This window comes from Oenanthe melanoleuca, chromosome 1 (genome assembly GCF_029582105.1).
Source record: "Oenanthe melanoleuca isolate GR-GAL-2019-014 chromosome 1, OMel1.0, whole genome shotgun sequence".
Classification (NCBI taxonomy): Eukaryota; Metazoa; Chordata; class Aves; order Passeriformes; family Muscicapidae; genus Oenanthe; species Oenanthe melanoleuca.
Genome location: NC_079333.1, coordinates 103,966,523 through 103,993,855, shown reverse-complemented (window position 1 = coordinate 103,993,855; position 27,333 = coordinate 103,966,523). Strand labels below are relative to the sequence as shown.

General features: G+C 42.8%; 1 protein-coding gene across 1 annotated transcript in view; it reads right to left on the bottom strand.

The window, feature by feature from the left end:
• Positions 1 to 27,333, bottom strand: part of TSPAN7 (tetraspanin 7) — an 85,356-nt gene that overhangs the window by 11,175 nt on the left and 46,848 nt on the right. Inside the window, exons 2-5 of the mRNA XM_056482546.1 lie at positions 6,549 to 6,737; positions 3,769 to 3,843; positions 2,337 to 2,432; positions 446 to 601 (exon numbers count right to left, since the gene is read on the bottom strand). Coding sequence (XP_056338521.1) covers positions 446 to 601; positions 2,337 to 2,432; positions 3,769 to 3,843; positions 6,549 to 6,737 — 516 coding nt within the window. The remainder of the gene's footprint in view (positions 1 to 445; positions 602 to 2,336; positions 2,433 to 3,768; positions 3,844 to 6,548; positions 6,738 to 27,333) is intronic.

Genomic DNA, 27,333 nt, shown 5'->3' with positions numbered 1-27,333 from the left:
TCATGTCCTTTGTGTTTTTAATCTTGACTCTGAGTGAAGACAGAAGAAAATGAAGACAAGCCACTAATTAGGTGGTGCAGCTAACCCATTTACACCAGCCTGCTCCTTCAGGTGACCCAGGGAAAGGGTTACTTGGCTGTACTGTGCTTGCAGCCCTACATCTTCAAAGATTTTAACTCACAATAAAGGCACCCACCAACCACAGCATTTACTGCCAACCACCTGTGTTTCCTCAGAACTGCTGCATCTGGGATTGGATTTGAGAAAGGCCAGCTCAAAGAATACGAAGCAAGTGCAGGACCAAGCCCATCCTTACCACCACTCCAGCCTCCTTTGCCCATTACCAACCAGCCATTTGAAATGACATGCAGCTGCAAGCAGCCACACACTCCAGTGGGGTGCAGGGTGGTGTCACAGCTGCCTCTGGCACTACACTAGCTGGTACCTTCTGGTTGACTTTGGTGGCAGCCACGGTCATGTTGCGCAGATCCTGAGTGTTACAGTCACTGGAGTTCATGCAACAGCTCGTGGGGATGCCGTGCTTGAAGAAGTAAGGGCTGGTGCTCCAGTTGGTGTAGCTCTGAATGCCACAGCAGCTCAGCTAGGGGGAGAAGAGGCAGGTTTAAAACACAGAATTAAAACCAGAGCAGAATCATCTCGTGAGCCCACTTCATAAGCTCATAATCAAAATAAAGACAGGGCAGCTCTGGTTTTGAAAAGCAGATACCACCCCTGCCCCATTAATTACAAAAGTACCAGGGATGTAACTACAGAACATGGGAGCAGATGACCTACTAAAAAGAAGGTATTTTATGAGCAGAACTATTATTTGTAACATTTGACAAAGGTCCAGCCATAAATCCATTTTTTTAGTTGACAGTCTATTGAGTTTTTTGTTTGTTTTCTTTACTTTTTTATTTGATTAAAGATGACCCTGTAAATTCAAGATCTCAAAGCATTACACAGAATTACATGTAACACATACGGGTTCAAACTAACACAAATCAATAAGGTGAATCCTTTCTAACTCACCAAAATAATTTCTAGGACAATTCACTGAGTTGTGAATAGAAAGAGACCATATGTTCACAGGGTGTGTCTAGGAAGCCAGCTAGAAAACGCTAAATTGGGAAGGATGTTCTGATTTAGATCCTAAGCTAGAAGACAGAGACTCAAAAGTATGGAGTATGTGCTGAATTTTCTGCATGGAAAGAGCTTATAAATGCAGTTCCTGTAAAAAGAGAACTATGAATGAAATTGACATTTTGCTACAACAGAAACACTTTAAAACTACTCAGAACTACTTTGTTTGGTCAGCTCCAAGGAATCAAAAATTTAAAATACAGGCTAACATTATGCAAATGGGCAATCTGACAACAGAAAATACTCAGTTGGGAGCACTGCAGTCATCTGCTAACCAGGAGAAGCCAGGCTAGAGCACAGTTTCAGCTGTGCTGAAGGGTCCAACATAACAGCTGTAATTTCTAAAGGTCTAGAAGTCATTGATACAATGACACTGACATTTCAGTCATCCATCAAGTTGGAATCATATGGAATGGAAATTGGCTCACAGAATGTACTGCAAACTGAAGGAATATCTTCTTGCTATGGTAGAGTTTCCAGTGGGAATTTAATGTGAATTTTATCACTCTGTGCTGTAGCTGGTGGCCCTGGTCTCTTGTGGGTGGCATCCCCAGCTGGTTTGGCTGTGCTGTGCCATTTGCCCCTGCCCTGTGCCCTGCTGGAAGGCAAGGCAGCCCCCACTGCCCTGAGGGTCAGAAAGGCTCCTCTCCACCATCTCCTACCCCATCCCTCCAGAACAGCTTTCACTGACAACCTCAGCAGTTCTCCCCTCCATTTTCCTCTGGGGAAAATATACCCAGTTTTTCTCTTTAACTCAGTGGGTCTCCTTTGCAAGCCTCTCACTGTGCTAGTGAAGAGAACTGCTGCAGTTTATCAGTGATGCAGGACACAAGATTATAAAAGCCTGTCTCATCCAGCTCAAATTTAAAACATTTTATAATTTTACTGGCAAATTCCCTTAGGAACAAGGTTGTTCTTTAGCAATAGAACTGCCCCCTAAACCTAATTCAAGATCTGGGACCAACAACAAGCCAGTGGGACAGGCCTTGCCTTTATCAGACAGCTTTTTCACTAAAATTTAGGCATCCTGGGCAGCATTTTAGCTGAAATACTTTTCCTTTAGATCAGTTTTGCCAGCCTCTAATTTTGCTTGCAAATTGCAGCTTGCAGATGGAGCCATCAAAACTTCATGTTCTGGGATCAAATCCATGCTTTGTCTATTGACAATTTTTGGTATCCAGTGTTAGACTTACACTCTCCTGTACGTTGTCCACTGCATGGCTCCGCTCATCGTTCTTGTTGTAATTCTGGATTGCTTCAGTGTATGTCCTAAGGAAAGTGTCCTTGATCTGTGAGGGGGAGGGAATAAAAAACCAAAAATCAGTCCATGTGAGCAACAAGAAGCACAACATCTGAAGCATTTTTTGGAGGAAGCAAATGCATTTCCAAATTTCCTAACAAGATACCCAAACTAGCCCTTTCCAGTTGTTTTTAAAGGTGTTTTTAGAGCTGGTAGAGCTCCCTTTTAACTGTCAGGAATAATTAATGCTATTTTTACAGTGGGATATCAGACACAGAAACACAACTATGCCAGCAAACTGGTATGTTAAAAAACACTGTAAAATGATTTAACCTATCAAAAAGGCATGGTTTCATGCTTATTCCCCCTAACACTTTGTTCTAGCACTAAGTCTGAAGGAGACTGCATGCTTCCCCCTGCTCATGGATGCCAGGTGGGAGCCAAAGCTTGTGCAAACACCCTGGGGGCACGAGCCAGTGGCACCAAAGGGAGACATGAATCTCCTGACCAGGCACCCCCAGCACCAAAGGGATTTGGTAAGAGGTCCCTCAGCTGGAAAATGTCAGGCACATCATCAGGAATGGCACTTTGGGTGGGTGGGAAAGGGGCTGGGAAGCAGATGGTGGCTGTGGCCCTCACAAGAGACTGCCTCTCTCAAAAGGAGCAGGCTGACACTGGGTGAACAGCAGGAACTCTATAGCAATGGAAATGCCATGTCAAAAAAGGAGACTGGAAAACCAGCTAATATAAAGAGAAGAGACAAGGAGGGTCTCTGGGGCTGTTCTGGCTCAGCACCAGTAGCATGTAGGTCCATGGACTTACAGGCAGAGAGACCTGATTACAGTGGATAAAGCAGAAGTGTTACTACAAATCTAAACCATCAGGCTTGTTTAAAGCTTCTTCCTGTCCCAGTTTCCTCACTCTCCTTCTAATCTCTCCTTATACCCAAGATAGAAATGAAATCCCATCCCACTCCCTCCCCACCCCCTCTCTCCCCCCCACAAAAAAAGGAAAATATTTACAAAACAGCAAGTCTGGTGTGATGCAGAAATTGTCTCTGCCTTACATAAACCAGCATTTGCCTGGCTGAAGAAGCTGTGTTTAAGAAAAGCATTTAATCTATATTGCAGCCCTCAGCATATGTAAAAGATTAAAGAAGATCTCACATGGTGGACACACAAAACCTGATACTCGAGAGTAAATCATCAGGCAGCTGAGGGCAAGAGCTTTGGCTAAATCCCTTCATTTGGCATCACGTTGGTTTTTAAGAGCTGTACAAGTTTTGTAGCACATCAACACAGCCCTGGAGCACAGGAACTTCTAAGCAGCTCCTGAAGTGCCCAGGGAGGCACTGCCAGCTGCAAACTCAGCACATTTCCACCTACCTCGTGGCGAAAGACAAACCCTGAAATGCCAGCCACCAGCTCAGCCAGGAACACCAGGGACAAGAACATGGCATACTGGAAAGGCAGGAGGCAAGAGAAGTCAGAGCATGACAGATATTACCACACAAAATGTCACTTTCCCCTCTAGGCACCCTTCAAAGATGTTAAGAAACCAAAGGTGTTCTGGAGGAGATACACAGGTTATGACCTGAATGTGATACATGTGTTTATGCAACTCACAACTGATATATATATTGCTTAATTACTGGCTTTTCTGACACTTCTGTTCCCATGTTTATTAGCATTCTTATATAAATTAAAACACACTCACATGCCAGAGGTGAATCCGAGTCACTCAGGTTCTGATCTTGCAATAAGGAACACAAACAGACCCTTCCTGTTTGCATGGTGCTCTGCTAAGGTCAGCAGGCTTCCCCAGGTGTTTTTGTTTGTGTTTGTCTATCTCACTGCCAGATTGGGATTTGCTGCCTGATTCCTGAAGTTTCTCCAATGAATGAACTGAAATATTGCCTTCACTGGAAATATTCTCACAGTAACATTACACATATGCTCCAAACACTTTGCTGAGCCAAAGTCCATATTTGGCTTTAGGTGCAGCATTTGGATTAGGAGCTGAATAAACCTTGAAAACACAGCTTTCAATGTAGGCACTCACCAAGTACTAAAAATAGATTTAAACAGAAATAAAGAAGATAAAAAAAAAAAGTGAACTGGGATAGTAAAATTTGAAGTTGGGGCATAACCTTCCAGAGGAAAAATTACATTTTTACTCCACCTGCTAAGTAACAGTTAATTAAGAAAGGAAACACTTTAAATTAAATTCAGACCTAGCAGGATTTAGTGGAGAAAGGAAAACTTAGCTTTAATGGAAGGTTATTGGGGAAAGGAGCACAAAAGTGAAGGCAGAACTAGGAAAAAAAAAGTGTCCAATTAATGCAGCTGTCAAATTACTGCTCTGTTCAGGAGAGAAAAGAAGTTTAGGAACATTTCTTATAGGTACAATGAAAATAAACCCACGTGCTTGGAACAGCACAATGCTACTGTTAGTGGCAGAGCTTTAAGAAAGTTATATGAGTTATGGAGCAGCTAGCAGAGCCTGATTTCCTATGGATTTATATCATAATTCACCTTTATTCCTCTCCCATCTGGACTGCAGTGGCTCCAGCAAGCCTCTGGACATGTCCTGACAGCAAGAGACAGCAGAGAGGTACTTGCCAGCTGGGCACCAGCTGATGGCATTGCAGCTGCTACCTTTCCCCTTCCAATCCCTGCCATCATTTGAGGAAATTAAGTCCCTTTAACATGCCCTTTCTTTTTTAAAATGCAGTTTGAACTGGAGAAAAATCATCCCATCTCAGAAAACCAGTCCCAAAATACTGTAGCAGGAGATGCTTTGTACTGTCAAGCCCTCTCTCACTAGTTCACTGCTTCACAAGTGTTATTTCCACCCTTCAACTCACTGCACATGCAGGGTTCTGCTCCTAAATGTGCCTAGAAACACAGTTTATTATGTAAGTTTGTTTAACCTGTAGTTATTTTGAATTTTAAGGTAGGCTGGAAAACTCAGACAAACTCCTCTAGACAGAGGTTGAAGTGGACTGAGGGATAACAGCTTCCCCTCTGCCCAGTGCACCTCAGGCCCCTGCTGCTTTTGAGGTACTATACAGTGCTCTGCTTTTTGGGTTGAGCTCTATCCTGGTGAATGTTAGGAGAGAAAGAAGGGCTGGTGTGCTTTCATGAGGTACCAACCATTCATTCCATAATTTCACATCAGGGTATTAAACTGACCCCCCTAAAATACAGTTTGAAAGAATTTCACATTTACAATGCTTTGGGCATCTTTAAGATTGTAAATGTATTTATCTGTCTGGCTCACAGAAAACCAGAATGATTGCAGAATGACTCACAGAGCCATCCAGCAGCATTCCCCTCTGCTCCAAACATTTGGGCCTATGTACCATGTGTAGCAAAATTCAGTCATAGTCAATCAAAAAACTGGTTTTGGTGAAGGGTTTTTTTTCCCCTTTGTCCTAAAGGCACACATGTTGAACATAAAGATTAATAAAATCTAGCTCATGTGCCTAAAAACAACATCTGTCAAGGGGTGAGGGGAATCCCAACTGATCAAAAACCCTCTTCCCCTCCTAAGGCACTTGGGTTTGCTTGCTGGAACCCTGAAGTCTGGGAGTTTTGAACTTTCTGTGCTTTCTAGCACTGACCCTCAAAAGAACACCACTTTAGACTTGAGGCCTTGGAGAAGTGATGTGAGTGATGGAGTTAAAATCATTGGTGTGTAATTTGAATAAAGTGTGTAATATAACATGGTAAAGGGTTTGGAATTTGGGGTTTTATAATATAGTAATAGATATAGAACAAGATTAAGGCTCTTAGGTGGTAGCTCTTCTTCCTTCTTGTTCTTTCTTTGTGATTTCAGGAAGTAGTTTTTAGTTGGTTAGAAAGTACTGCAGTGTGGTGTTTAGTTATTGAGTCAAAAGTATAAATAATACTGATGTTAGCTTTTAATTGGATAGTTGGGCTTTAAAAGACCTTGTAACTAACAAAATACACCAACATTTTCTCGTTTTTAGCTTGTTAGGTAGAAGTGTTACAAAACTCTCTATACTATAAATAAGATTTAATAAAAAACTAAGTCGGAACAAGAAAATCCATCTCTTGTGCTTTCAATCCAAACTCTGAGTAAAGGCAGAATAAAAAAGCAGCTAGCCACTAACAAGGTGGTGCCACTAGTATCTGCTCACCAGCTTCAGCATCCATGGGCTGCCACGACAAGTGGCAAAGCAGCCGAAGAGCCCGAAGACGATGATGGTGGTGCCCGTCCCGATGAGCACGTACGGGGCATTGGTGGAGTTCTCAGCAATCAGAGAGATGTAGGTGCCAAGGGTCAGCTTGCCCCACACGCCCACTGCCAGAAGGATAACGCCAGTGATCTGCAGAGCAAGGGAGAAACGTGTCAGAGCCACTGGGGGAGCCCCCAAAACAAGTAAGAAATGTGTCAGAACCACTGGGGGAGCCCCCAAAAGGCAGAAATGTGTCAGGAGCTGTTGGAATCAGTGAGTCGAGGGTTTCTGAATTCTTCAGAAAGAAATTAGAGTGCAGGGATTGAATTAAAGCCTTTGGATGGGTTGAAGTATATTAAGCCACTCACACATAAGGCAGAGGTGTAAGTTTAAGTTTTAGGATAAGTATGTAAGTCATTAAGTTTTAGTATGAGTTCTAATGCTTTCAGTAAGTAAAAGGTTTAGATACCAAAGTAGAAATGCAAGTTCTAATGAAGGTTGAAAAACATGCTAATGGTTTAAGCAGAGGCTCCAGGACCACAGCTGTAGACAGCACTTAGACATAATAGAGCTATAGTAAGAATATTGCTTACATTTTTTAGATAGAACAAGATAGGCTGTATGCATAGTCTATACGTAACCTGGCATGTTAAAAAACTAGAATTCTGATAGATTAAGGAGTGGTGGTCTGAGTTTGTGTCTTAGCTTGTTGGGAAAATCCAATATAAGAGTTTGTATTGGGAAGAGTTGGTGCTCTTGCCATTTGCCATCTGCTTTTTGCCATTGCTTTTCTGCTTCCCTTTTGAGACTGATTTATTTGTAATAAATAACCTTTTAGCAACTATCAGCTGCTTTGCTCATTTAAGATAATTTGATGAAGTTGGTGCCTAGAGCACCAGAGGCTATTAACCTCACAAGGAGCCACTGGGGGAGTCTCCAAAGGGCAGAAACGTGTCAGGAGCCACTGGGGGAGCCCCCAAAACCAGCACACACGATCCTGAAGGGATGCACTGGTGCTGTGCTGCTGGCAGGAGGAAGAATCAAGTTCTACGAGCTCCAGAGGGACGGACAGACAAAATTAAACTCCAGCAGATGGAGATGTTCCATTAACGCTGCCACTAAAGGACAAACATTTAAGACTAATCACTGCCAAGGGAGGATGCAGTGAGCACCTGCAGGAACAGCCACCTGAGACATGAAACTCCACATGTCCCTCTGTCTGAGTGTCCCCTGCTCCCCTTGATCAGCCTGAGCAGGCATTGGCATTTCTGCTAATCACTTTGGGACAGGATTACCAGAGATTTCTGCTCTCCTGCTCACAGTGGCAATAAGAATAAATCCAGCTCTTGTCCATCTTTCAGCACAACTGTGTGAAAAGTGTGATTCTGAGCTATTGCACCCAACAGTTGAATGTCAGAAAAAATCATGGAGAAGCCTACCAACCCACAGACATCAAATGCCCTTGCCAGGTCAGGTCCCATCCCTGCACAGCACCATCTCCACCTCTCCTTGTCCTGAACAAAAGTGGATTAATCAGCAAAATCTGAAAGCAAGCTGCAGGGGACTGGGAAATCTGCAGAACAACTTCTGGTTTCTCGCCTCCAGTTCCACAAAGGGCTGGTTTCTGTGCCTAAGCTGCTGAAAGTTTTACCACTGTCCCCTGGGAGGCATAAAAGCAGCCTTCACTGCCAAAATGAACAAGCAGTTTCACATATGAAAGAGAGCTCAAGCCTGGTAATAAAAAGCATTTTTAGTTGGCTGTTTGAAACAATTACTAACTCTTTACTATGCGTTTTAAGAGTTTGCTTTCCCCAGGTCTCAGGGGGGGCCTATTCAATTTATGGCACACACAGACTTTGGAAAAAAGGAGGAAAGCCTCTTGGTGGTTTATTCTCCTTCTGTTTCCTAACAGAGCTCTGATTTACAGGGATTTAAGGGAATCCCTGAGTTTGTTGGGAGGTCTAAGCCCTAGCAAGCCTGGCAGAGGGATGGGATGTTTCCACAAAGACTTGCAGAAGATGCACCTGGGGTTGCAGCACTGCTGGCTGGAATTTTGCTTTTGAAGATGAAACACCACAAGACTTCCCTACAAACCTTTTCCTGACCTTTATTTAGCAGAGCACAAGCAGTGATATGACTAATGCCTACCTCCACCCCAAGGCAAGCCTCATTTCCTCATTTCCAAGACACACTTTTCATCACTATCTCTCTGTGCCATCACACGGTCTAGGGAACAATGAATGTGCTGGTTTCTGGTTTGGTTTTCAGATGTTTCTTTAAAAGCAGGAGAGATTTGGCAGAGAGAAGACCAGGCCAGTGCTGGCCTGAGAACAAGGCAGCAGGAATAGACACTGATCCTGACACTCACCATCAGTACACACATCTTCCCTTTACCTGTCTCCTTCCTTTAACCCAAAATCTCTCCACCAGCCTCTTTCTGTGACCTGAAGGTCAGGCTCAATAACTGCAAAAGCAGGGTGCTGTGGGTCCATTTACACCTGAAAGGTCTAAAATGAAACTCAGAGAACCCTCTCCAATGCACAATCCCACCCCAGCCCTCCCTACTCCCTTTTCACTGTGAAGTTTCAATTTAGATAATAATCATACAGGAGATGTACAAAATATTTCAGATATACAGGCAGTCAGAGGACAGTGATTACAGCCCTTGGACCTTGAGAGCCTCTCTGAGCATTCAGCATCCAAAGGAACTTTATTTACAAACACCTGGAAGAGCCAGCACACATGGAGCACACAAGAGCAGCAGTAAAATTCCACCAGTGGACTTCTACAGCAAAACCTGGTCTTCATATGGCCCAGGAAGAATTTTAAGATTTGTCCTGTTAATGCCTTGAAAGCTACAGCCTATGAAGAAAGAGTGTCACAACCCCACTCCAGATCCTCAGCAGACACAGAAGAAATGAACTGGCAGCTGCACAGCCCACAATGCCCCAAATGAGACATCTGGAGTGGCACAGAAACACAAGTGCTTGCAAAGGGAAAAAAAAAGAAGTTTGCTTCTAAAAAGCAGCTAACTGCCAGAGACATCCTACCTAAATGCAAAGACATGTGGGATCATGTCCTTGGTGTTTTTAAGGGACAGCAAAAGAGAAAAACTACCCCAAACACCAAGTTTCACAAACTTACTGGATGCTTTTGATTCAGAAAAAAAACTTCTGTGTTTTCCTTGGACTTTACACGAGCTTGGGCTTATATTGTAAGCAGTAATAGCCCACCCTGGATAACACAGGCAACGTTTATATCCAGATATATCAACCAGACAACATCAGCAGAAAGATTCCTGCCAGCAGCCAGGGCTGGCCTGATTTATCCTTGCTTAGACCCAGTTCCTAAGACCATAACAAGCCCCAGGTTTTGTGTCCACAAGTGGGCTTGCAAGTGGTTTGTGATGTTTTTGTGCTGGTTTTGGTTGTCTCTTTTCCATGCTGGCACCCTGTCCTGCCCCCCACGCTGTTTTGATGGACTTTTCCTGCCCCTTCTGTTTCTTTTCTGTGTTCTTTCTCTAGTTTGCAACATTATTAGAAAGCCATTTCATCCTGGATTTCATCAAAGGTAGATGATATCCTCCTTACAAAAGTTCACTGCAGTGGAAGCCCCTGGACTCATGTTTCCTCAGCCAGGAAACCTGAGATGTGGCATTCCATAAAACATTATTAGTTCTGCCCTTCATTTAGGTCAAAATTTTAAAGGTTAAAAGAAAAAAAAAACAAAAAAAAACCACAGGAGATATCCAGGTTGGGCAAGGATTGTAAAGGCTACACACAAGTAGAAATGCATTGTTTAGCCCCAGCAGGTCTCACATTTCAGTGCCTCAGAGCTCAGGCTCAGCAAACACACCCCAGAAGCCCTTGGCTGATGAGATGGCAGGAAATGAAGCAGGTGGGCCACCTGAACATTTTCTAAGAAAAACTCCACTGAGATCAAGATGATCCCACAGAATGTTTTAATATAGACTGGATTGTTCTGACTTAAAAAAAAAAAAAAATCTCTGAGCCAACCCCCCCAAGTCTACCTCTTGCCTCCCTTTGAACATGGTATCACAGGCACATCCCACCAGCCCCTGATTTCAGTCCAAGGCAGACTTCCCAGTCCTTTTACCTTCCTTCAGCATCAACACAGATGCTCCCAATGTTACTGCAGTACTGCTCCCAGTTCTGGATGTGCTGGAAAAGTTACCATGCCACAGGCAGGCAGAAATAAAACAGAACTGTCAGCTTGAACTTCACTTGTCCAGAAAAAAAAAAAATTGCTTTTTAGAGACACACACAAAATATGGCCAACAGCACTGACACAAGGGTATGTGCCACAGCTTTACAGGACACAGGGAGAGAGATGTCCTGGTAATGCTGGGCATTGCTGAAATCAGAACTAATACTAAACACATGCAGTTTCTCAATAAAAGGCAACAGAAAAATGTCTGAGAATCACTTCTTTTAATAGTGCCAAAACAAAGATTAAACTATCAACCCCCTTCTTCTAGGTAATAGCAGCAAAGCATGCAAAGGAGTATTCAGAAAATAACTTCAGAAAGTGCACTGTCTTTAATTCTGTCAGAATTAGGCAGGAAAACACTATGTGCTCCTTTCAACTGGATGCACATCACTCCTAAAAGAGTCTGTTGTCTTCATACCCCAAAACCCACAGAGTATTGGTGGCTTGATGTGAAGGCTGCTGCTGCTGATACAGGAGGCATGGAAGGTTCTATACCTTGCATCCACAGAGATTCAAGATCCTAATTCAAACCCTTATTTATACTCACATGGAGTATTTAAAGTTTGTCAATTACAGAGGTGAAGAGAAATGTGCAGCAGGAATTGCTAGTTTATTGGTCCACAAAATTCATGTCCTCCTGTTCATTACTGATGTGAGCTATTTTGATTCCCAAGCTCTGTCAAAATCAAACTTGGAAGCCAGTGCTGATAGCTGCAGAGCACACAGCAATCCCTCCTACTCCCAAAAGCAGCAGGAAGAGCTCAGCATTTCTCTGGACCAGTTCTTTATCTGCAGAACAGAGCTGCAGGAGGGCAACTTCATTAATGAGGATCTCACTGTAGGTATAACTCTTCTACTTCATATTTTCAACACTGCTAAATGCATGTAAAATGTGGGCAACTCAAAAGAAATTCAAAGCAGCAGCAAAGAATCAGATACAAGGAAAGGAACCACGTTGTTGGTATTTCCAGTTTCTCAGTTCCCAAATACTTCCTTTTCCAAACACCAGGCTCCCTGCATTGTGGTAGGGGCATGCTGTCTCTGCACAGCTCTCCTCCTCAAACAGGGTAGAGAAAGGCTGTGCAGAAAATGGATGAAGCCAGGGGAAGGCAGACAAGAGCTGTCTCAATCCATCTTGGCTGAAGCTGAAAGGGCTAGCAATAGGTTTAGCAGGCTGTGAGGAAATGAGAGAGGACCAAGGCACACAGCTAATTAGCTCTTCCAGACATTTCCCCAAAGGAGGGGAACTTTTTCACGATGAAAACGTCCGACCTTGACAACATCCAGAACAAATCCTGCGTTAAAAGCGTGTCCAGAGAGACTTAAAAATAACTGGCCTACCTCTGAAAATTTTATAACTTTCCCAAAATAGGCAATGGATCACATTCAAAATGTTCTTGCTCTACAGCCTGTCAGGCACTGGGAGTGGCTGGCTTTGAGTCTTCTCCTGCCTCAGCCCCTGGGCTCTCATCAGGCAGGCAGGCGACTAAAACCAATATAAATCTTGTTTTGAGCTTCGATGCCAGCTCTTCACAGGCAGGAGCAAAGCACTAAGATACAACAGAACATGGAAATGTCTGTAAGCCAGCAACACACCTGCATTCTCTGTCCTCACATCTGCTGATCTCGACTACACCTGCAAACCCAGCTTGGGTCTGCACAGGACTGATCTCTGCTGCACTGCACAGGAAATGAAGATGCCATGAGCTGCATCGTCAGAGGAAGGCAACAAGTTGCAATCCAATAAATAACCATTTCTGGCCCCTTTGCAAACTGAGAGACAGCCTGTAAAGGTCACTGTGTTAGCATGGAACACCTGCAGTGGCCATTCTGGTACGTAACTGTTCTAGTGTCTTCTAGTTCCCAAATTCACCATTTCTTAACCCATTCCCCCAGTACTTAACAAGATTATTTTGTCCCTTTGCTCTTCTAACTCAGGCCTGTCCCTCTACTTCTTTGTTCCTTACAGTTTTCCATGTAAATAATTCCTTCTTAAAAAGACACAGCCAAAGGGATTTAAAGGGAAAATGTCCTAAGATTAATTCTCATTCCTCCCTGAGATCCCCTGCCTGTCCCACCTGGGCAGGCTGCCACACTTTGGGCTCGGGGTTTCCTCTCCCTGTTGCATGTGTGGAATGTCCAGCACAATGAATATTGCTTCATCCCTTCACCTCAGGAACCTGTTTGAGTTATGATCCCTGCTGCTCAGCATCCATCCAAAACTAGCTGCTGTCACAAAACTGGTTATCCACCACAGCCCTTTCTGTTTCTGTGCAAAACTGAGATTCCTGTGTATTTAAACTCCTGGTCCACATCCTCCCTGTGGAAACCATCACCAGGGATTGCAGCACATGCAAACCACAGCAATGGGGATGCTGCCTCTGCCCTCATGTCACCACTGGGTCAGAGCTGAGTGCCCAGAGCACCCAAGTCAGGGGACAACCACTGAGTCTGCCCTGAAATACAGCAGAGGAGATTTCTATTAGACACATTGATAGCAAGCTTAACAACCTGATCTTGCACAGCTCCTTCCTGTAAGTGGACTACTATCCCATTGCCTTTTCAGAAATATCTTTAATTTTCAGTGTTTGTTCTAGCTGGGACACTATTACAAGTACATGAATAGTTGTCCCAGGTGAGCTGACATCCAATTAAGGTCCTCTGAGGTCAAACCATAATGCTGGTAAAAAAAAAATAAAAAGGAAAATAAATTCAAATATTGATTCTCACACAGATGCCAAAGTGAATGCTAAATTATCATGGAGCTGATCTGGCTACTCACCACCAACTCTGCAGACAACAGACTGTTCTAATCCCTAATTTTAACAGTGCCTCTACCAACTACAGAGTTAAGTGACCTCTGAAAGGAAGTGAATATTTTATAAGCAGCCCAGGTGTTTCCCAGCAGCCCCACCCATCCATACACAATAAGGTCTAATAGTGCTTTCCTTGCAGGCTGGGGCAGAAATGACAACCAGGAGTGAATCACTTACTCTGTATGGAAAACAGATTAAAATTCACATAGAGGTGAGTGCAACCTCTTGCAACCAGAAGAGGCCAATGATCATTTAATGAACAGCAGGGAAGAAAACATCACAGTAATTTTGTTTGCTGCAGGATAAAAAATTGGACATGGCCCAAAAAGTCCTGGGAGCACTTACAAGGACTGCAGTGGGGAGACAAGAACTTGAAAACAACCTTGAAGCATTGCTCAAAACTAAGGATTTCTTGCTAATACAGTGCAAATACCTTTTCTTAGAGAATTTTTCTATAAGGAAACAATTGATTATATGCCACTTGTAGGAAGAGTCAGGAAGAATAAGGACATTTGGGACTTCATCTCTATACTAATATCAAGCCTGTGATAAATAGTTATAATAAACAGCCTTATTCTTATGCTGAAGATGTAGCTTTATGACACCTTGAACTTTCAGAAAAAAAAGTTGGAAATCTCAGTAAAATTAAGTTCTTTATAATGAAAATTATTTTTATGTAAGACTCTTCATTAAATGAGAGGAGATATTCTGCTTTACAGATTAGTCACCAGTGGCTCTGTTAATTGATGTGTCTTTTAAGCCAGTTTGCAGACAAAAATGTGGTCATCTCTGGATAAAAATAAAACGCAAAAATACATTTCTGCTGGGAATTTTCAGACCTAATTTCTTGAAATGTAGCTTTAAATATGCATGACTGAATATCTCAGGGAAAAGAACTTAGAGAGTGGAGACTTCAAAAGCAGCATCCCACTCTGCAAGGCTGAGGCACACTCCTAGCCAGAGGAACTGTGGCTGTTTTGAAGGTCTGGTAGTACACAGAACAGAAGGAACTGACTGATCATCAGCAAAGTGATACAGCCAGGAAATATTTATCTGTGGGCCTGAAAGTTTTTGGAAGCTTAAATGCAGCAGCTGTCCCTCATACTCACACTTTCAAATCCCTTCAGTAGCAATACACAGCAATACACAGGGGTGACAGAAACGTTGTTTGAACAGCATGACATAGCTTGGCCTCAAATTTTGAAACAGTTCACCTATTTTACTGAGATATAAGACTTCAAATGATAAAAAATGCAAGACAATAAAATGTACTGAAACACGACTATCCCCTACTTAAATACTTTATTGTTTCTTAAATGCTCTTGTTGTTTGCTTGCCTCCTAATAAATCAAGGCAAAATCTAAATTTCTATAATCCCTATGTGAACAAAGTAAAGAAATAAAATTAAACACTCTGAAAAATGCCTCTAGTGCTATCCATGCCCAGGCTGAGTCAGACTTCAGTGGAAAGACTCCTTTGTTCCTCAGGACTGACCAGGGCAGAGAAGACTTTGAGAGAGACCCCAGTCAAGGAGTTTTGGTAATTTCAGTGGATCAATCAGCACATAAATTCCTCCCAGCACATGTAACAGCCTCACAAAGTTTGGATTTAGCAATGAGAACACTTGAAAAGAATTAAAAAGAGATGCACAAGCTCATTAGTCACTGCACACAACAGCAGTGGCGTGAAACTTCAGAACCATTTTTTATTCAAGCAACTACAGTCCTAATAACCTTCAGAAAAAGCAGAATATGGCACTGAGGTGTGAGATGATAAATTCAACAGTACCAAATGCAAGGTCATGGTGCTGGGACCAATTCCAGCAGTTTCAAGCCCCTAAATTTGCAAACAATAGTGGAGGAAAAGGGTTTCTGAACGGCAGCTGAGCACAGTGTTTATGAGGAACCACTCATGGCACACACATACAGAAGAAGGCACAGTGGTGCATCTCCAAAGGCAAGGAATTTCCAGGAAGCTGAGGTGATGCTGAGCAGGTCCATGGCAGGACTCCTGGGATGAGGAGGCACTGCAGAGTCCCTGAGCAGGAGCTGACACGTGGCTTCAAACTGGGATGAGCAGGGGTGAGGGGATAAAACCTGCCTGTAAGGGGATTACCCTCCAAGGACAAGACAGAGCTGGTTAAGCACAGGACAGCCCAGCTGGGAGCAAAGAGAGCAGGGAATGCACTGAGGGGGCAGATCAGGGTACTGAGGGTGGGAGCAGCCTCCTCCTTGGGACAGGGAAGGAGGTGAAGCCTGCAGAGGGTGACAGCTGGGCAGCTTCCATCCCTGGGATGGGGGCTGCACAAATGGAGAGCTGGAGGGTCCCACTGAATGCCCCAAAGGCTGGAGCCTGTGAAGAGGAAGGGGGACAGCAGGGTCTCAGCCTCCATCCTCCCTCCATCCATGCAGAGCCAGGCTGCCTCTGGCAAACAAGGTCGTCAGCTGCAGCATTAATTTCAGTTCAGTCCATCCAAAAATCAGCTTGGGGACACATGTAATGATAAGGTTTAAAGTTTAAAAAGGATTTTATCATTGCAACCAAGCCCCTCATGTTCTGATCCCATTTTAGGGAAAATCACTGGTTATTTACATTCTCCTAATCATACTCAGAATGAGCTGAGAACTGCCATTCCTACTGTGGGGCTGTTTTATTTTTTTTTCCCAGAAAGGACACACTTCTTTCATCATTAAGACTTCTGGTTCTTTTCCTTTCTCCTTTCATGTGAGCCATGTTTTCCTCTCAAGCTCTTCAATCACCATGCTCTGGTGTTTTCTGGTGCTCTGCTTTTGGAGGCAGTGCACACAGGATGGATCCCCACTATGCTGTTGTACAGCTCACATGAGAAATAAAATGTTCTCAGTTCAGGGTACCCAAAACAGTCCTTCAAAACCAACCATGTTCTCCACAACCATCTGCATTTGCCCCACCTTGGCTACTGCCCATCCTCCCAAACACAAGCAGCAACACAGACAAGGAAGTGAAAAAGGAACAAGGCTAAGGATGGCAAAAATTAAGTTTGTTCTACTCCAAAACAACCCAGTTTTGCCCAGCCAAGGTCCAGCACCCTGTTCTGCATCTATACAACAGCTTTCCTACTGCTCTGTTCATTTGTGTACAGCTCTGGTTTTCATGTGCTGCTCCTGCTATAGGAGCCAAAGTCGAAGCCAGAAGTTGCTTTTTTAGAGAGAGGAAGGAACTTTCTGCCCCAAATCCCAACAGGATTGCAAAATCAGAATTCCACACCATGTCTTATATACATGATTTCAAAATAGTTTAGGACCTGTAACCATTCACCAAAACTCACTTGATGGAATGAAAATAAATGACTGAATTGTGTTTTATATTCCTATACATACACATATACTGGTGCTTAAATGGTTGAGATACTGGAGTTCCTGTTTGTGGGTATTCACTTAAGTATGTGTCTGAAAATACAGGCATATTCCTCATATATTAGTTGGGTTTCGCTACATGTCAGAGTTACCTGATTGAAATACTGACACCTTTGAGTGTGTATGACTGTATGTGCTTGCATGGGGAAAAAAAGTTTCTATGTAGCCTCCACTCAAACTGCTAAATTCCAGCTGAAAGAAAATCAAAAAATGTCAGCCAGAGCAGAAACAAAACTTTAAAAATTTCAACCCAGACATTTGATTATTAAAAAAAGCAAAACAACACTACAAGAAAAAACAAAACAAAACAAAAAACCCAAGCAAAAGCAAAGCAACCAAAAAAATCAAACCAAACCAAAGCAACTCAAAAGAACCCGAGCAACGAAAATGACAACAACAAAACCCCAACACCCACCACCACCACAACAGCAAAATCAGTAAAAATACCAGATAATTACAATACCAAAGTGACACTACCATATTGCTGCTAACATCCATGTAACTATACTGCTGGTACTTTAATGCCCTTTTGAGACACAAGTCTCTCTGCACCTCTCTTCCCCACCAGGACAGTGATGAAACTAGGAAAGCCTTTTAGCCACAGGTCTCCCATGGTTAAACTCACTCTTTGGCGTGGCTCCAGAAGCTGTGGGATCATCATGCAGGGTTCCCTCACCCCACCCTGAAGCTTTGCCAAAGCCCCAGTGGGAGCACAGGGACAAGTGTCAGTGTCATTTGTGGCTGAGCTCTGCCAGACCCTGCAGAAGAGCCCTGGGTTCTGCTTCCATCTACAAACTCCTTTGTGTCAAAACCAAAAATGCTGTCAAAACCACCAAAATACCCCAAAGCTGAGCAGGAATGCTCCTGCTATTTGAGGTGCAGTGTAAGATTTGCAGAAGGGATGGATTACTCCTGGGTTTTAAATCAAACTATTAGATTTCTACATATAGTACCTTTCTGCTTAATCCTTCAAGTTTTCTCTTCCTGAAACAGCTGCTATGGTGTCCTAAATGACAGATGGGCCAAACTGTATGGTATTTTGCATATCTTACTGCTATGGAAGATTATTCATTTTTAAATACTTTCAGACTTCTTTATTCCTGTTAATCTCATCAGCTTTAACCAGGTTTTGATATACAGTTAACATTCTTGCTAACCAATCTGCAATCAATGCAAATGAATTAAGTAAGTGGGATGTTTAAATGAAAGGAAAAGAAGGACTTTGTCTTGTGCTTGACTTTGGTGCACACAGTTCCAGAGTGCAGCCTGCAAAGCTTTTCTGAGCCTGTCAAAGCAGGCACTGGGAAGGGGAGGTGAGCAGACATCCCACTGGATTTTGGTGCTGCTCTGCAGTCCCCAGGCACAAGACAAACTCCACAGAGTGAGAGAAGGAGAGGAGGTTTGTTCTGCCTGGCAGCTCCTCTGAGTTTCCTTTAAAGTGCCTGTAAGTAACTACAAAATTGGCAAAAACCTCTGTGTGGTTGGGTTAGTGCACTTCCATCCCCCCTGGAAATTGGGCTAATAAACCCCCCTATGTTTACATAAAGCAGAGAAGAAATATGTTGAGGAAGCAATTTCATTTTCAAGCTTGAATGGAAGTACTGCAATTAACGGAAAGAAAAAAGACAAATATAAAAAGTAGGCATAAAAAAAACCCTGTTATGTGTTTCAGAACAGCAATTAAAGGAAATGATTCACAGTAGAGCCCCTGTTGAAAAGATTAAAGAAAACCACTGCATCTTTCTCGAGAAGAATTACAGTTTGACTGGGGGTTTCATGCTGGTATAATGCCAGTTTATTTACAGATATTCAATATTTATCTTACTAGCATTCATATGAGCAGTAAGGCAAGCAAGCTAATGTTATGATCATTATACACATCATTCTGTTTTATTTCATTTGACTGGTTGTTGTAAAATTCATGTTTGCACTGTTGCCAGTTGATCTTATTCAAGCCTCATCTATGCTCTTTATAGGTTCCAATTTGGGGAACCACCTACTAACGACAGAAAATAGAAAATTGTAAAAGGCTGAGCATGAGCCATAAAAATTCCTAGCTGATTACTCTACCAAGCTTTCCTCTTTTACTTCACAAGCTCTTACTACACCCTGCCAGCAGCTGTCACTAGGACAGTGCTGTGAGTGGCTCCAGGCAGGGATGCAGCTCCCAAATTTGCCCTCTTAGCTGGCTGTAGCTGATGCACACTGTTAATCCAGGATGACACACCAGCACCAGGGTGGTTTACCAAACAAGCTCTCTAAGCTTAGGATATCAGAGCCTGGGAGGAATGACAGAGCAGCAGTACCAGCAAGGAAGGAAACAAAAATAAAATTACTACACTCATCCATATATAACAATAATAATTAAAGAAAAAATTAAAAACCTTGGCACCAAGTAATATGGGAAAAGACCAGACACACCAAGCACAGTGTTAACACACAGTAGTGCTCTCTTCCGAATTCCAGGCATACACAAAAGGACCACATCCTCCTACTTAATTAACATGCAAAATTATAAATACCTGCATTTTGATATGGATTGTATTATAAGGGAAACCCTACAGCTTCCAACATGCCAGGCTGCTGGGGAGCTCTCCTGCCTGAATGTTGCAGAGGTCATAGCTTGGGAATTGTGCATTTCCTATGATTCACATGGAGAAAACAAAGGCTGCTTCCAGCTGTGACAGCCCAGTCAAACAGTCCCAGCAAGTTCTGCTTCTTCAAAACCAAAACATCCTATTCCCATCCAAGTGTTACTGACAGGGGATGCTGCAAAATCAGTGTCTGGAGAAGACACAACCCAACAAGCAACAGGAACTTCTCTGGGAGTCTAATATCATTCTTTATTTTCTTGCTGTTTGGTTCCTTGACTGAATTTCACACAAAGGATGCTCTACACCAAAACACACTGTTCCTTTAACCCTTATTCTGCTGTTTCTTATGGCAGCTTCCCGCATGGATATTTCCATTCACACTTCACTTACATTGATCTTGGTACTTCATTTCCAAGTTTCCACACTGCAAAGTCTTGATGAATTTTGCAGTGCATTTTGCTGTAGAAACCCAGAATCAAGATCAGTAGAAAGCACCCCAAAATATACCACATAAAGAAATGTGAATATCTAAAATTAACAAAAATTAATCTTCTTCTGTTTGTGCCAACAGGGGTGAATTTTCAAAAGATATTCCAGATACACTGTGAATTAAGCACAAAGAGCTGAAAGTCACTGAACTGTAAGTAACCCAAACACCATGAATTAAACACCAGATGAATGCCTTGTTAATTAAAGAAAAAATACCACTCTGTAATATAGCAACAAAGACAAATAATCAGACTTACAAAGTTCCTAGCAAAATGCAAATTGCTTAGAACCAATCCCTTCTACCATTCCACCATTTAAATGGATCAGGCAAAAATCTTTGTTTCTCAGGCCACCACGTTTTTATTAACCATCTTCCAGCTTCCCACATTGCATCTTTCTAGAGAAATTACAGAAGAAACATCCAACCAACCACATCCATGTCCTAGACAGGGAAAAGGACTTGGTGCATCTCTTCCAAGAGCAGAGTGGTGTTGCCAGAGGCAGGACAGGGATGACTGGGAGGTCTGGATGGTCTCTCTGGCTCAGGGCTGAACACTTTGATTAGCAGAGCAACCTGGACTTAAAGATATAGATTCATGTCACTCATAGAGGCAAAAAAACTATGGCTGGATGCTAAGGCACAAGTGCATAAATGGGTGTCCAGATAGGAACACATCCCAGGAATACTCCACATGGGATAAATTATGCCTCTGTGAGAGCAAGCTGCTTCAAAAAACAAAGCTTAGGCAAGTGCACCCCAAGAGATGCCCCCAAGCAAAGCAATGCTTAAACCATAATGAAAAAATATTCTTTTTACATACTTTTCCCTCTTCCTCGACAGAATTGCTCAAACAGAGCCAAATGCTTTATGCCAACATGACAAAGTAATGTCAAATTTGCTGATCAATGCAGAAATGTAAGGGCTTCTAAAACACATTTGCACTTCTGTTGAGGAAAATATTTTCTCATTCAGATGGCAATTTTAATGTCAGCACAAGTAAATACACCCCTGATGCATCATTACAGCAACTGCACTGTTTAAGAATTCAAATACAAGAAGAAAGTAAAATATTATAATAGAAATACTAGGAAAAAGTTAAGTAAATGTAAATATAGTTTTCATTGTACAAGCTGATAAAATGTCAATATAAATGAGAAACTAGGGCCTACCTATTGAAAATAAAATACTCTTGGCAACATCTACCATCAGGCATGGCCATAACACTGGGTATGAGCCACTGCCTCCACTTCTTGGAATGGGTGGCACCTGAACCAAGCCATCAGCAAGGTATTATCTTCACTGTTATTTCTTAAACTCTCAATGTTCCATCAAAATGCAACAATATTATGAAAATATTCTTTTCAAAACTCGACCCAGCATTCCATTTCATATCCAGATGGTCAGTGAACATCTTTAACAGCATTGCCTGAATTACTGCAGGTAAAGGAATAAAAAACACAATGCTTTATTAATTGAAACAGGTGTCCTATTTTGACCACAAAAAATTAACATAAAACATTTTTTTCTAGCTTGTCTTATTGCTTTAGTAAATGAAGGCAGAGAGGTAAGCAGGAAATGGGATAAAACCATGCAGAAAGCAAGGCTCACTGAAGCTTGGTTATTGGAAATTAACTTAAATAACTCTTTCTGAAAAGCTGACTCACTTTTTATACAACAGAAATACTGCTGGAACCATCTGAGCTCCCTGCAGGAAACCTGCTGACAGAGCAGCACGTGGAAAACACAAAAGAAGCTGTACTGAAACAGCCTGATGACAAAGGAGCTGGCAACTCAGGGGAAACTGCAGCCACCCATGCCAGCAGGAGTTATTAGAGAAATTCTGCAAGCATTGGACTGACTTGCCTTTATGAGTGTCTCAAAAAATGAGGGACATCCTAAGGAAAGTTTACTGAGGATGAAAATGTCAGCACTGTCACACAGAGGACACTGGAGGAAATGGAGGCATTTCACACCAAAACAGAAGGAACTGGAATGACTGTGCAATGTCCTGGTCTCAGTGCTCAGGAATTACAGATTAAAGACCTGCACCAGCTGCTCAGAAGGTGAGTATCAGCTGCTAGGGCAAAGCAGGTGGGAAAGATGCTTGTGCAAACTATGTACTTCCAGCAGATGGAAAAATGGGAATTACAGAACAAAACCCTGATTAAATTTTCTCTGGAGCAGAGTATGATTCGAGCTGTCCACGTTCAGATTAGTACACAGTGAGTATAGAACACACCATGGCTGCTGCAGAAATCACAGTTTTCTAGGCTGCTCAGGGGGTTCCTTGTCTTCCTTCAGCAGCAGCACCAGTCATGCTCATGACAGTGCAAGAGCAAGGTCTGAGGAGTTTTATTGGCAGGTTTCAGTCATGCTCTTAACTCTTTTCTTTTTGCAAGCTCACATGGCCTACGTGACTCTGTGGATCACAGAGTAAAATTGGTTACACAGCCAGCTTAAATTAGAGCTGGCTGGGGAAAAAAAATAAAGATAGACCTCAGTCTCATTTACAGCTTTTATGTTCCAACTTGACAATTCCTGCTACACTTGACAATTTTTGCTACGCTTTCAATCTCCATCTCTGAAGCATCAAGCACATGGCTCTCTCTAAATCTACCCAGAATTACTTGAACAAAGTTCTCAGGTGTCACTTTTACTTTTTTAACACCTAAGAGCATTTAGCTCCCCAAAGGACAAAGAGCACCCACACCCACAAAATACTGCCTGAACTGAGCAGAAACACTGAAATAAAGGCTTAGAATTCTCCATCTACAAAAACACTTTGTAGATAACAGATTTTAACAGATTTTAGGTATCTAAACCCTAAACGAGAGTTGTGAGCTCCCATGTCCTCTATTTCCTTCTTCCATCTCTTGTCCAAAACCCCAGTGTTGACTTTGGTTGTCAACACTACTAAAGCATGAACACTGCACCCAAGAATGGGCATCATGAGGCAGAGGATAAAATAGAGGCTGCTGCTTCCAAAACTACTTAAACCAGATTGGCAGAGATTAAAAAGCCTAGCTTGTAAATAAGGACATTTCAAAAGCACCAAGATACTCAGAAGAGACAATGCTGTCCAATTGCACAGAGCAGCCTGAAAACCCCAGGACCTATCAGCACTTTTAGGTACCTAAATGGAAACGTGACTCTACATAAACATCATCTTTTCTGGCCACTCTCTGTCCATTCTCTTAGATCCCTTTGACTTCTGTTCATTTTTTCCATTTAAACCATCCTAGAACAGCAAATCCAAGTATTCAGTATTCCAGCGCTCCCTACCCTCAGCCTGTCAATACAGACAGAACATATTTACAGTGGATTTCTAATATAGACATGTAACTAGAACACCAGCAGAGATGGTTGCTGTAAGGAAAAGATCACATTAAATATACTCAGCAAAGAACATAAAATCAGTGACATTTTGACCATGAGGCCCTGGGGAATGATCTGTGCTCCCTGCTCACAGCATGCAGCCTGGTGCTGGGCTGATGCTGAGCAGATGGCTGCAGAGCAGCTTCTGCTGGCTCTGAGCCATCACATTGTTTTTTCCCTGCTAGTGAAGGTTGGGTTATTTATTTATTTATTTATTTATTACGTGGCCTGACACAGTTGTGAACAGGGCATGATGGAAATGCAAACACACGAACACTGAGGTGCTGTCTGCTGTTGTGAGGGGCTGTTCATGACCAAACTTGGATTTTCTGCTGCCAATTTTCCCTTTACCACCCCTGGCCTAATAAAGCCTTCCCTCCAGCTTATTGTTGCTCAAGCTCACAACTGCTAATGAAATGCTTGGGTGTTTCCATGGGGGCTGATATTGATGGGTTTGTCCTGGAGTTTTCTCTCTTTACAAACAGCACTGAGGATGTCAGCAGAGCTGCAACCAGTTCTGTTAAGCACAAAGGTTAGGATCTCAAACTAATTGGCATAAAGATAGAAGAATCTTTAATTAAAGATCTGTGACAGTGAAAGGGATTAAATACAGATGCAGGATTATTAGATGCTAACTTCCATACAATTGTTCAGAAGATACACTTTTAGTAACTAATAAGATGCTCATTTTTCCTTTTTTAAATCAGTCCCTCTAAATATGGTAACTTTTATTTTAAACTCTTTCCCTATTATTAAGCTTCTCACATATGCTCATTTTGACATAGCATTTGAGAAAAAAGCTAAACAAGAACCGAGTATGTGTGAGCTAAAGTAGAAATAAACTCCATTTGACTCCAAACCAAGATTCACACAAATTATGCTGCAGCGAATCAATAACTATTCTGCCTTTTTGCATGCATATTTAAGCAGGCCTAATCCCACACATAAAGGTAGCAGCTTTAACAATTACAAGACAATCATCAGACAGACTTTAGATCAGCCAGATGTCCAGAAATATATTGTTAATCTCAACTGTTGTTTTACCTCCAAAATTACTCTGTATCCTATCTTCTGCCCCCCATGCCTCATTTTTAAATCCTTCCATTATTCACTCCATAGATTTTTATTATCCTCCCCTTAACTCAGTGTGATCAGTTAAGTTCCAGCAGATGAACACATTCTCCCTATGAATCAGAAATCTAGTATAGCCACAGTGCTGCCTGGTATTTACATGTAAAGTGGTAAATCTTATAAGAAGAAAATTAAAATGACATCAATTTATGCTTTGCATTAAGTGGATCAGACATGTCCTCTCTCCCTTCCCCCGCTCCCTCCCACCCCCCAAAGCTTAAATGACGACAGCAGTACTTAATCTTTTTTGCTGAAGGATGTTAACAGCACTGGGCTATGTGTTCTGCTCCTCTAAGTTTGTTGGTTATTAAATACTTTTTCTGCTTGGTTGCTTTCAGGCTTAGAGTCAAGTTTAAAATAAATGAATACAATGCAATTATTAATACTCGGTTCTGAATCAACTTTAAGCACGTAAGAGGTAGACAGAGAGCATGGGAAATGCACTCTAATAAAATTTAAGTCCTTTATTTCAATTTAGAGGTGAAAGACAACAAAAATGCAACATTTCTAATGACTGACAGGGAAATGAAAGCTTGGGAATGCTCTGTGTAACTGACCTGCTTCTAAAAATATTTTTATCAAAACTAAACATGAAGCCATTCCTTTCACCCCATAAAAACTCACAACTAAACCTAGTGTGCTTTGTTCAAATGGTTTTCTCCTACAAAACCTCACATCAGTATAGTCAAGGCTTAAGGTCCTGCCTTGGTTCTGGACCTCAGTCTGAAAAACAAGAGGGTGTTTCTCATTTCACAGCCCAGGGCAGCAGAGATGAGACCCAGGTGAGGGCCAGAACAACCTGGGACACCAAGCCAGAGCCTGCAGGGCTGTCCCTGCTGGAAGGAATTGCCTTCTTCAGGTTATGCATGGTCCAAACACATCTGACCAAGGCCACTCATCCTGCCAAGTGGAGACTAAAACCAGCCTTTGGTGGGTTGAGTGAGCACAGGATGGACCTGGCAGGTGTGGACCTGCACGGGGTGGCTGAAGGTAAGAAACTGATGGTGCAGCCCTGCTGGAGTCCCAGATGGAACTGCTGAACCTGGCAAGGCTGCAGTGACAGCTCCAGTCCAAGCACAGCTCCCACACCAGCAGCTGAGGCTGAGGAAGCCAAGGAAAATCATCACGTGGAAAAGTAAAGCCAGAGGAAGGGTAATGCAAGGGCACAGGGATTACTGCTTGCAACCTCCTCCCTCCAAACCAAACCAACCCAAACCAACCCAAACCAAACCAAACCAAACCAAACCAAACCAACCCAAATCAGCCCAAACCAACCCAAACCAAATCAACCCAACCCAACCCAAACCAACCCAAACCAACCCAAACCAACCCAAACCAACCCAACCCAAACCAAACCAACCCAAACCAACCCAAACCAAACCAACCCAAACCAACCCAACCCAAACCAAACCAAACCAAACCAAACCAACCCAAACCAACCCAAACCAAACCAAACCAAACCAACCCAACCCAAACCAACCCAACCCAACCCAAACCAAACCAAACCCAGAGAACTGAGCCAGCAGCCAAAGCTGTGTGGAAGTGCTCTGCTGAAAGCCAAGATGTAAACCTTGCCTCCCCACTCCAGGGGCCCCAGCTGCACAGGATACTGGTTTCCCCCAGATGGAGGTGGCAGAACCCAAGTGCAGGCTCAGCCTCCCACACCCAGAGCACAAGGTCAGGTGTGCTGAGGACACGGTGCAGCCCAGGCTGGGATGAAAGGAGCCCTGGGTCCCTGCTGGGCTGAGCAGGAAGGGCAGCATAGGAGGTTTTAACAGCAAGGACACAATGCATAGGAAGAGAGTAAAGGCTGCTTTTCCATCAGCCAGAGATTAAAAGACAGTGGCCTCTATCCTTTCACTTTTGGGGAAAGAAGGAGACAGAAGCAAGCAATGAATGATGAAGCACAGCGTGTGTAGGGTGAGGACCAACACCAACACCAAGCCACTCTCCACCTCACACCAAGCACTGGCACCTGCTGGCTCCCTGGAAGAGAAATACCATTTGCACTCTGCTGAATTCCTCATTTCCTTTTCCAGCTATCTCAAGTGACAGTCATTCCTCTTATCGTAGCAATGTGCATTAGCAGAATGAATATTACCCAAGGCAACTGGGTTAATTTTTTTTTTTTTGGGGGGAAGAGGAGCTTACATCAGACCAGCTAGCATGAGGGATGCTGGCAAGAAGGAATAAAGCAGCTCCAGGGATGGCCAATAGGAAACTGATGACTAAGAGAGTGCCCTCAAGAAGGCTTTGGGTTATTCTGTGGAATGTAGCCCATAGCAGGAAGCAAGCAGAGGGAACAGGGCTTTAAATGAAGAAGGCAGGTCAGTACATGTTGCAGTGACACATACATGGACAATCATCTGTGCTGATGATCAATTATCCCTCTTACAGGTGCTGTTTTATATCAAGTATCATCATTAAGTCCTGTAAATTGTGGCAAAGCACATGGAGAAAGATGGAAATTACAGCAATCCATGCCTCACAACACACTGGTAATCACTCCAAAGTGAGGCATGGGCTGAGTCTGTCAGCTCCAAGCTCTGCTTTCCCAGCAAACATCCAGGTCTCATGCCATAGCTCCCATGGCCACCAAAACTTCCAGTTAGCAGGAATGCATAATGCAGCATAATCCAGTTGTTACTGGATCAAAATGCATATTTTCAGACACGCAGTAAGCATGTTCATGGCCAGAACAGCATTTGCATTTTG